Source organism: Entelurus aequoreus, linkage group LG04, assembly GCF_033978785.1.
Source record: "Entelurus aequoreus isolate RoL-2023_Sb linkage group LG04, RoL_Eaeq_v1.1, whole genome shotgun sequence".
NCBI classification, from domain to species: Eukaryota; Metazoa; Chordata; class Actinopteri; order Syngnathiformes; family Syngnathidae; genus Entelurus; species Entelurus aequoreus.
The window spans coordinates 61047279-61059527 of NC_084734.1; the positions used below are offsets into that span (position 1 = coordinate 61047279).

The 12249-nt window shown below is 41.9% G+C and overlaps 1 protein-coding gene across 3 annotated transcripts in view; it reads right to left on the minus strand.

The window, feature by feature from the left end:
* il1rapl2 (interleukin 1 receptor accessory protein-like 2) overlaps window positions 1-12249 on the minus strand; it is a 631449-nt gene that overhangs the window by 54787 nt on the left and 564413 nt on the right. For all 3 annotated transcript variants that reach the window (XM_062045414.1, XM_062045413.1, XM_062045415.1), the window contains one exon: window positions 1852-1984. In XM_062045414.1, the coding sequence (XP_061901398.1) occupies window positions 1852-1984 (133 nt within the window). The remainder of the gene's footprint in view (window positions 1-1851; window positions 1985-12249) is intronic.

A 12249-nucleotide genomic window follows, 5' to 3' on the forward strand; every position in this document is an offset into this window, starting at 1 on the left:
TATTAACCAAGTATTAGCAAATAATGTTATTATTAGCGTAAACGTCAAGCACTTACTTTTAGCCGCACATTGATCAGATAGAGGCAACTTCTTTATGCTGCTGTATTGATATCATCAACTGGTGAACTGCTTTCTTGGCTCGGAGCTCGTGAAAGTTAATTCTAGATCAGGCCTGGGCAATTATTTTACTCGGGGGGCCAGATTTAGATAAAAAAAAAGTGTGTCTGGGGGCCGGTATATCTATTTTTAGGAACACTAATACAAAACCTCACAATAATGATTGAAAGCTAAAAACGTTATGACAGACCGCCTTAAAAAACGGAATGGAATTTGATTTTTTTTTTTTACTGAATTAGTCACCCAGAATGTACATGAAAATAAAGAATGTGGGATTTACAATATTAACTATGAATGATAAAACACTGAATATTGACAACATATTTTACAATCAACCGAAACGCAACCAAAATGCAACAAACATAGCGAAAAAAAAACCACCTTCAATCTGAGATATCTCATAGTGACCATAGTAAGTAATTAGATGACCATAGTAACTAATTAGATGACCATAGTAAGTAATTAGATGACCATAGTAACTAATTCGATGACCATAGTAACTAGTATATGATGCAGATTCCAAGCATTGAAAGACTTAGTATAGTTGAAGACTTCCGGTCATTAGAAAAGATGAGTGTACATCATAATGGCAGCTACACTTTACATCTTAAACATCTAAAACAATTATTTGGGAATGTCCGGCGGGCCAGATTGAAAAGCTCAACGGCCGCATGCGGCCCCCGGGCCTTAATTTGCCCAGGTCTGTTCTAGATTATAAATCTTGCTTCTTACATTGCTGCCCATTGAACTCAACATTGTAGGTGGAACTAAGTTTAATTAAGTTTTACCTTGTTCGTAAAAAGTTGTGAATATAAAATAAGAAGTTGGTCAACTTTGACAGCCAATTCAGACAAATGGTAAATGGGTTATACTTGTATAGCGCTTTTCTACCTTCAAGGTACTCAAAGCGCTTTGACACTATTTCCACATTCACCCATTCACACACACATTCACACACTGATGGCGGGAGCTGCCATGCAAGGCCCTAACGACGACCCATCAGGAGCAAGGGTGAAGTGTCTTGCTCAAGGACACAACGGACGTGACGAGATTGGTAGAGGGTGGGGATCAAACCAGGAACCCTCAGGTTGCTGGCAGGGCCACTCTCCCAACCGCCGTCCCCCATACGGGATATGGTGCGAAAGACACACAAAAGACGCTGGTTTGCACCTACCCGTTTTACTACCCTTTGTGAGGATTATGAGTCATCATCGATATGGGAATAATATCAACATCCCAAGTTTTGCATCCCAGTGACAGCAGGCATTGTACAGTAGGTGATATTTAATTATGTCTTGCAATATGTCTGCAGTAAGTAGTAGTCAGTGTTGTAGTTAAAGGAAAAAGTGAACGTGTTTTTCATATTAATACGCCACCGTATGCTTAAAATGAGCAACATATGTAATTATTACATGTTATGAATGTGCCTGTTACTACATTACACATATACTTACAGTGTGTATATAAAATGTTGATGGAAGTGTTTGAAAGTTTTCTTAAGCGCTTTATAGGCAGAATAGAGCGACTCTCATTGAATCCATTGTAAGTGGACTTTTGCTCACACTTATTTACTGGTTAGAATGCAAAAAAAAAGAAACATGATTGTGTGCTTGTCTTACATAAGGATCGTGAATGATAGGCACAATTCCAAAAGAAGTGCAGTTGCCCTTTAACTTACTATCTTGTTCAGTTAAAGTATCATCATGTCTTCCTTTCCCCATGTGCAATTGTTACCTGACTTCACTTTCTTTAATGTGTCCCGCGAGTTCTTCAACAAACTTCTCTCCTTTCATCCAGTAGATGATAGGTCTCCTGTTTTCTCCACTGTAGCCGAAAAATGCCTTACAGTCCAAACTGAGAGGCATACCTGCAACACACAAGCACAATTATCTCATTACACGATTAATATCATAAAGGCAAACCATTGATGAACATGTTATACTCATTTGTAAAGACAGACTGGTCAGATCTAGTCAGATTAGATTGAATAAATGAGAACATCCATAGAATTTTGCCAAGACAGGACCAATGTTTTTGACAAGACATACCGCTATGATTTGTTATGTATTCTTTCTTCTTGAAGGCTTCTACTTTTTACCTCCAAAGAACTTCCAAGAAACAACACAGGAGTGCCAAGGTGAGTGACATCTGAAGAATTGATCCTTGTGCTGGCAGGTTTGTAACTTTAGAGAGGGTCTCACAGAGTTTTCTGTTTATCGTGAGCAACAGACTAGAAGCATACACACAAAAAAAGTTGTTTTTTTAGTTGAATAACTCCATTTTTTCCACTTTCACCTCAGAGGAGGTCATCACTATCAGCTGAGGGGAAAACATTCACTTATTAGTTTCACCAGAAGAAGGCTATTACAAAAAAAATAAAACATAGAAAAACATGTAAATCTTTTGATGTGGGAAGACAGAAAAAGAGAATATTTTGGTATGTTGCCATTCCATATAATTGTAAAATTGTTACTATGTGTAATGTAAAATACATTTAGATGGAGTTTACCCGGAAATAGTTTCACGTGGGCTTAGGGTCGCAGGTAAAAAACAAAAAACAAAAACAGGAGGACCGAGAGGGTCTAAATCAGGGGTGTCAAACTAATTTTAGATGGAGGACCACATGGAGAAAAATCTACTCCCAAGTGGGCCGGACTGGTAAAATCACGGCACGATAACTTAAAATTAATGACAACTTCAGATTGTTTTCTTTGTTTAAAAATAGAACATGCACATTCTGAAAATGTACAAATCATAATGTTGTTGTTGTTTTTACACTTACTGTATATGTTGCGGTTAATAGTATTTTATCTTAATATGTCGTTATTTATATTTTCTGAATAAATTATGTGATACTATTCATCAGTCAACTCATTGGTGTTAATTTTCAATCTATCAAGATAAAAAAATAAATATCAAAATCAAATTACAGTATGTTATTTATGTAGTTTGATCATTTTCCTCGACTGATGTACTAACATCATGTGGTTTATTTTGTACATATGTAGCATCATCTACAAAGATACAAAGAATTGCTATTGCGACATCCATTGGACACATTTAGAACAGCTGTTTCTTTCATTCAAAAATTTCAGATTCATTTTTATACTTAGCAAACTCATCCCGCGGGCCGGGTAAAACCTGTTTGCGGGCCTGATCCGGCCCTCGGTCCGTACGTTTGACACCACTGGTCTAAATCAAGTAGAACAGAAGTTATGAGATGTTTTCGTTTTAACCTAGTCAAACATTAAAGATGTAGTATAAGTGCTACGGAAAAAGAAAAACAAGTGTATTTTCTGAAAGTTTGGACATAGCCGCAATATACGGCGAACCTCCGTGTGGAACAAGACTTTGTTGCGTTGCCATTTTTTAATAAAGAGATGGATTAACATCCTTAACTACTGCCCATTTTCTATGTCTGGCCAAAGTCTCAAGTAAATGTCGACGTCAGTCAGTCAATTTAAGGGGTGGTCAGGATAACTGTACCATACAAAACGCGAGCCTTGAAGTGGCTTGCAATTATCACGTCTAGAGTGTGTGTGTCGGGGGGCTCTAAATGTAGATTAAAATATAACATAAAAAGGTCTGAGTCATGCGTGTGCGTAGGTTGTCAGTCAGAACTGATTACCCCCAAGGATGATTTTAATCAGCATGTTATGCTGATTAAAATCCTCCCCAATTCAGTGGAGCTTATCGACGCTGCAACCTCAGAATTGAGTGTGCATGTCATACAGGTGTGATGAGTCGTTGTTTTTTTTGTGTGGCTGAAGCGAAAAAGGCATTTAGAGGGAATATGAATGAAAGGTTGCTGCTATATTGCTGTTATTAACGTTAGTGAGGCATTGTAAATCAGACTGGTGCATCATGATTCCACACTGCTGCTGATTGCACATCCTCCTTCTGTGTGTGACCTCCGTGTGGAGCTATTGGAGAGAATTAAGATTTTTTTTTTTTTTTAAATCTTCACAACGATGGTTCATATTCCGCTTCTAATAAACAAAGACTTTTAGTTTCCCTCCACATTCACTTATTTTATGTGTTTTGTACTATAAGAATTTTGGGGTAACACTTTAGTATGGGGAACATATTCTAAGTAACAAAGACTTAATTGACAGTTATTTGGTTAGGGTTAGAGGGTTAGGGTTAGTTGTATAATAAGGCCATGCAGAATAAGGCATTAATAAGTACTTAATAATGACTAGTTAAGAGCCAATATGTTACTAATTTGCATGTTAATAAGCAACTAATTAATGGCGAATATGTTCCCCATACTAAAGTGTTTACCGAATTTTGTTATCCTTTTATGTGGGCGCCATCAAGTGATTCTTACTGGAATGAGATAAGTACAGTGCTCTAAGTGACTGGCCATATCATTTCTACTATCTAACCTTACGTTTACCTTACGGGCTTCAAATTCTGTGTTTGCATGCTAGCAGCCTCCACCCACATAGACAAAGGCAAAATGCTCCACTCTGTTTCTTCCATCCCTCTATGGATAGTTTGTAAAGTAATGGGCACATTTTGATGAAACTTTTAATCCCACGTACTGATATACTAAAGGTTTTAAGTGTTGTACGAACAAACAAATGTTTTAAATTAAAATTTAAATTACATTTTCCTCTAAGGTTAGATTTCTCATCTTTTGTTGAGAAGAATTGTTGTACATTCTTGGTTATAGTTTGCTTTGTACATAATTTTAGCTGTTTGCAAATGCACCAAATAGTTGAATTTCAATAATTGGGATTTAATAAATAAAGGGTTTGTATGTTTTCTATATTCAACATTATGTATTATTCTAATTGATCTTTTTTGTAACAGTTGGTGAATGAAGCGCACATTTGTAATTATTTCCCCATATTTCTACACAATAACTCAGATATGGTAACACTAGTGAGCAGTAAAGAATATGAAGTTAATTTTTGGTCTAGAACATGTTTTGCTTTATTCATTATTGATGTGTTTATTGCTACTTTATGTTGTATATTTTCTATATGAGATTTCCAATTCATTTTATCCTCTATTATTACACCCACAAATGTGTTTTCTTTTACCCTTTCAATATTTACTCCGTCTATCTGTATTTGTGTTTGACTTTCTCTTCTACTGTTACCAAATAGCATTATTTTAGTCTTACTGAGATTCAAAGATAGTCTGTTTTTGTCAAACCATCTTTTTAATTTGTTAATTTATTCTGTAATTATTTGTATTATCTTCTGTGTGTTCTCTCCTGAACAAAATGCAGTTGTATCATCTGTAAATAATACTAACTTTAAATATTTTGTAACTTTACAAATGTAATTTATATAGAGATTGAACAATTTTGGTCCGAGTATTGATCCCTGAGGTACGCCACAAGATATTTTCAGCTCTGTAGAAGTGTGTTCGCCTATCTTCACGTATTGCTTCCTGTTGGTTAAGTAGCTTCTTACCCAGTTCAAGACCAACCCTCTGATGCCGTACCGTTCTAATTTGTTTATTAAGATGCTATGATTAATTGTGTCAAATGCTTTTGTTAAATCCATAAACACTTCTACTTCTACTACCACTGAAAATAACATATTTTTATTGTACATGTCCTGTCCAGCTATGTGGTGAAATTATATTGTCAATCTAGACGCTCCAGGATTTACAGTACTCCGGGGACATTAATTTGATTATTTTGTGAATAGACAGGATACCTGCTTTACTTTCTAATGCCCCAATATTCATTGCAGTGCACACAAGTGACTATAGTGTTTATTCTCACAGCTGTTAACAGTTTATAACATTCTAAATGGCCATTTAATTAGACTGGCATGGTTCCCTGCGTACCTGCTGTTCCTCTGAGGAAAATTACAGTAAGAATTAAGGCACCACAAAAGCAATACAGCATTTAACATTTGCACTCAAATGTATTTCTTTAAAAGTTTATAAACTTGCAGTAGTTTACAATTAACCAACCACTTCTGTTTTTTTTTCTTTTCTAACAAAAAAACCCAAAACAAAACTAAATGGCCATTTAATTAGACTGGCATGGTTCCCTGCATACCTGCTGTTCCTCTGAGGAAAATTACAGTAAGAATTAAGGGCACCACAAAAGCAATACAGCATTTAACATTTGCACTCAAATGTATTTCTTTTAAAAGTTTATAAACTTGCAGTAGTTTACAATTAACCAACCACTTCTGTTTTTTTTTTCTTTTCTAACAATTACTGACCTAACATTTGCCAGTGGTTCTCAGTTATTTCCAAATATGTCAATCAATAGTAATCAGAACAGAAGCTGGGTCTATCTATCTAAACTAATAGAACAAAGAGCAAAAAAAATAGATGAAAAAAATACAGTACAATTGAATGTAGAAGTACTCAATAGTACATCTTTGTCAGCCTAAGCAGTGAATTAAGTGATATTAGATTATAAAATTGATTTATGTTATCTTGCTGCTATCCAGCTGGAGTCATAAGGATGTTTGCTTTGATTAATTTACCTCCACAAGTGATATTAATAAAGAAAAGTCCCTAGACAGAAATGAGATTTGCAGCCAAATTAGATTCAGCCAACACTATTTATCATCATCACCATCAAGTTTTATATGAGAGCTCAAGAAAGTTGTAATCAAGTTAAGTTGTTGCCACTTAACCAGTTGTAACTACATCCTGTTGTGTGCTGCGTGGTACGGGTCAAACACAAAACCATTATACCCTGAGGCTGATATGTACAGCAGATAAAGTAGTAGCTCAGCTTTTGAGCGAAATTGGTTTTATGACCAAGCTCGTAACTGAAATCAATGCTTCCCATTGAAATTAATTTAAAACATTTCATTGTTAATTGGCCTCCCCAAAACACAAAAATGTTAACATGGAACATGTCTTTAAAAAAATAAAAATAACTTTTTGTATAATAAGTATTGTATAAGATATAATACAATATAATGTGCTACAAACAACTACAATAGTTTCATAAAGTCATGTAATAACACTAATGCACAGCATTTACCTCGGCACTAATGCAGGATCTCCTTTTGATTGCTTTTCTGTTATGTAACAATGGAGACTGTTATTGTTAATTATTTTGCACACGGATGTCTTTGAGTGACCGAAAGGAGAGGTCAGAGATGACCGCAACTGGTCTGTATGTCTGCATAAGACCCAGTGAGCAAGGCTAATTTTCGCTCGTCCAGTTTGTAGAGACAGGAGAAAAAAACAACTGAAACACGGACACAATCTTTGGCGGGATTTTGTTGGGCTCTAGATGTGGGCTCTGGGCAAATGCTGCAGGGGCTGGGTGCTGGTGCCAATCCCAGCTGCACTTGGGCGGAAGGCAGAGTACACCCTGGACAAGTTGCCACCTCATCGATTATTAAAAAATAATCTTAGCAAATACATGATGATTTCAATCCAAATGTATAAAAAAAAACTATTGTGAACAAAACGTGCATGTTTAAAGATGTAAACATCCGTACACAACCACTGCACAATAATCTGAGGATGAATTGAAACGAGGAGGGAGCAAATTTTATTTGTATTATAATGTCACCCTATCTGTTATAAATTCCCTTTGTCAGAAGATTAAGAGAAATTTCCCTATTTAATATGATAATTGTTGAATATAATTGACTATATTATTGTTGACGTAAACAAGCTATTATTGTAGTCATGCACCTTTAAGTTGCGTCTGTTTTGAGTCAGGCAGTTTACCGGGCAGCTATGTTTACTTTTCCGGGGTCCTTCGGGCAACGTGTTGAACAGTGTGTATGTGAGAGTGTGCTTAGCTGCTGCAGCTACAAAGCAATATATAAAGAAGAGGTTAAAAAGTAAAACGGTGTCCTTATTCCCTAACCGGAGTACGCTCACGGGTGAAGAGTCCCAGCACAACAACAACAACATCAGTTTAAACATATAGTTCTTTAATATTGGTCCTTCGAGCCGGATTATCTTCACTCGCGACGGAGAAATGGACGCAGCGCTAACAACAGCGGCAGACGGCGGCGCACTCGGAGCAAGACAACGACAGCTTCCAACTCGTCTAGAAAGCTACCAGGTTAGCCTCCCACAGTCCCTCATTCCTCATGGTGCCCACGCGGAGGACCGAGGAGAGAGCGTCGGCGCCCAGCGGCTGCAGTCACTCAGCCTACAGACCGAGTCTGTGTGCATGGAGGACCTGCCGCACGGAGCGCACGCTATCCCCGATCGTCCATTTTCGGCGGGAGCGGCCGACAAGGTGAGCGAGTGGAACATGGCGATACATGCTAGAGACTTGCCAAGCCAGCTAACACGCCATATAAGCCAACCATCGGCGGCGCCCGCGAGGCAGAGCTATCAAAGCAGGCAGGGTTCTCCTGTCCTACGGCCACCAGCTAATCTCAATATGAGCGTCCCAACATATCAATCACCCTGGCTAAACTGTTCAGTAGTTCACAGCACCCCTCTGTCACAGCCATCCAGCCTCCATCTTGGATCATCTAGGCTGCTTCAGCATGAGCCACACTTGTCTACACTGCCACATACCATCTCTACAACACTAGAGCTTCAAGCAGCAAATACTCCTACACCAGGTGGTAGACAGGAGAACTACACACTGACGCAGTCTCTGCCCTCAACTGTGACTGCGGCATGGGCACCGCCTCCCCTCACTACGCTGAATGTTTCGATGCTGCAGCCTACACCTCAAGCTTCACAAGTAGCGAGTTATGCCAGCCCACAGACATCAGTTACATCAGGCTACCTGTCTAACCAGCCTACCACAGTGATGATTAACAATGTACAGGACAGAGTGCCACCAGCTGCACAACTGCAATACCTGCCCATGCAGACAACACCAGTAAATCCAGCACCAGTGCAGCAATACACCCCACTCCCATCCGCACAGCCAGTGTGGCAATACACCCCACTCCCGTCTGCACAGCCCGTGCAGCAACACGCTCCACTGTTTGCACAACCACCCTATCAACCCCCACAGATAGCAACAGCGCCATATTCTGCACCACAGCTACCTGTTGCGGCTGGCACTCAGCCAGTTATCAATCCATCGCCCTACAGCGCTGCCACTCCCCTGGGGACTGTCTATCAGCCTCCATCAACCATCGCTACACAGCCATTACACCAGTCACCACTGCCAACGCAGAACCAACAGCTGCAACTCTACCAGCCTGTGTATCCGCCATCAACTCAGCCAGCATATCAACTGGTGTCTCCCCCTGCTGGTTTCACTCTGCAACAGCCCCCATCAACTCAACAGGTTCAGTACAGCCCCCAGTCTCAGTATACGCCACTGCAGGTACCTTACACTACCCAGTCCCCCAGACAGCCTGTTCCAATACCTGAACTGCCTAAGTTGGTGCATGACAGTGAGAGAGGGTTTGCTAATTTAAAAATGGCGTTAGATCACCTGCTCAATCCACACACTGAACTTTCTGAACATTACAAATACTGTGTGCTTATGGAACACTTGATCCTGGATGAAGCTAAGCTAATAGCTCAGTCATACAGACATTATGTACAGCCCTACACCGCCGCCATGCAGGCTTTGCAGAGACAGTATGGGCAGCCACAGCAGTTGGCACAAAGTGAGATTGCAGCCATCCTGAACTCTCCTGATGTCAAATCAGGAGACCCCAAAGCTTTCCAGAGCTTCGCCCTCAACGTTGACTTGCTGGTGGGAATGCTAACCTCATTGGAAGGGCCTAATGGGATGGAAGTGATGTCTACTGGCCATGTTGACCGGCTACTTAGCAAACTCCCTAGACACATGAGAAAATATTTTGTGGAGCATCTGCAGGTTCAGGGGCGCCTCAGCACCAGCAGCCTAAATCCATACAACCTCAGAGACCTCGCAGAGTGGCTCAAGGTGAAGGCAGAAGCTCAGAGACTGTCCGCAAAAATGGCACAGCGCCATCGAGCTGAAGGAGCACCGCCTGCCAATCGAGACAGACCTGTTCCTTCTCCCCGGCCTCGGACTCGGCCTGTTTCTGTGTATCACGGCGCAGACCAGCCCAAATCAGCCGAAACGACTCGGCCAGCAGCTAAGCAACAAAAGTTTAAAAGGATGTGTCTCTTCTGCAAGAGTACAGAGCACTACTTGTCGCAGTGTCCAGACATTATTCAACGCTCAACACAGGAAATTGAGAAGTGGATAGCAGGCGGAAAGCGCTGTCGTAACTGTGGCCGTACTAACCACGATGAAGAGAGCTGCACGTTAAAGAAACCTTGCAGTGAGTGTCAGGAGATCCACCTGAGAGTGCTGCATGACATCACCAGGCCAGGCCCCCAAATCTTCCTCATCACACCCAAAGACTGCACCTCAGCGGCTAACTCGATGCAGGGAGGGAAATTATACCTCAAGGTGGTGCCAATCATCATCAGTCATGGGACCAGATCACTGCAGACCTATGCAATCCTCGATGATGGAGCTGAACGCACCATAATACTCCCAGCTGCAGTTCGAGACCTGAAGCTCAATGGCAGAGCAGAGTCCCTCACCCTGCGGACTGTTCGTCAGGATGTGGTTCACCTCACTGGAGCATCAGTTGACTTTCATGTAGCTTCTCCAGCATCACCATCACAGCAGCATTTGGTTGAGAGGGCCTACACAGCAGGTCGACTCACCCTGACAGAGAAATCCTATCCAATAGCAGCGCTCCAGAGACGCTACCATCACCTGAGAGGGTTACAACTGCAGAGCTTCAATAAGGTGCAACTACTGCTGCTCCTTGGTGCAGATTACACTCACCTGATCACTGCCACAGAACCTGTGAGGTTTGGCCCAAAGGGAGGACCCGTAGCTATCCATACAGCACTCGGCTGGACGCTCCAAGGCCCAGATGGTTCCCAGTCCCCCGCTGCATCATGCTACTACACCGCCTTCAAGCCTACACCAGATGACATCTACCAACAAGTCGAACGCCTCTGGCAGCTTGATGTGCTCCCATTCCGTAGCGAGTGGCTAGCAGTGCGGTCTCGCCTGGACCAGGAAGCGGTGAGCGTCTTGGAAGCACGCACTAAGAGAGTGAAGGTTGGTGACACACTTCGCTACACTACACCCCTGCTCCGGATAAAAAGGTGCACCACCACTAAAAGCAGATGTTGAAGCAGTGATGCCAAAGCTACGCAGTATAGAGAGACGACTGCTTAAAGACACTGTCAAAGCTAAAATATATGAAGCAGAGATCCAGAAGCTTATAGATGGTGGGTGTGTCACAAAGCTCCAGGAGGGAGAGGGAAACAGCTCCAGAGAGTCATGGTTCATACCTCATCACCTCGTCCATCATAATGGCAAACATCGCCTTGTCTTTGACTGCTCCTTTAATCATGGTGGTCTCTCTCTCAATGAGCAGCTTCTCCCAGGTCCAACCCTCGGCCCATCTCTCATCGGGGTCCTCCTGCGGTTCCGCCAGCACGCTGTCACCATCAGTGGAGATATCCGAGCCATGTTCCACCAAGTTCGGCTGCTACCGGAGGACCAGCCGTTGCTGAAGTTTGTTTGGAGAAACCTGCAAAGGGAGAAACAGCCTGACGTATACCAATGGCAGGTCTTGCCATTTGGTACCACAAGCAGCCCGTGTTGTGCAACATTTTCCCTGAAAAAACATGTCAAAGAATGTGCTGCAGGAAATGAAGACATCCTGCAGTCCATCGAACAGTCTTTCTATGTGGACAACTGTCTGCAGAGCCTGTCAACGACTGAGTCAGCCAAGCTCCTGGTGGACAAGATGCGACAATGTCTGGCCTCAGGAGGATTTGAGATTCGACAGTGGGCAAGTAACTTCTCATGTGTTGTCTCCCACTTGCCTTCCTGTGCCCGATCTGAAAGCACAGAGCTGTGGCTGGCCGAGAAATGCAACGATCCACAGGAGCCGGCCCTTGGTCTGCGGTGGTATTGTCCATCTGATCGGCTTGGTTTCAAGCCAAAGCCCCCAGAGAGTGAGACCCCTACTATGCGGTACATCTATAAGGTACTCGCCCGCCAGTATGATCCGATTGGGATCATTATCCCGTACACTACACGGGCCAAGATTATTATTCCAGAGACTGTGGGCAAAGAAGAGGAGCTGGGACGACCCGAATCTCCCTCCTGACATCCTCCAGCTGGGAGAGAGAACTCCCCGAGCTGGCCAACATCTCCATCCCTCGAACCTATGCACCATTGGAGCTTGC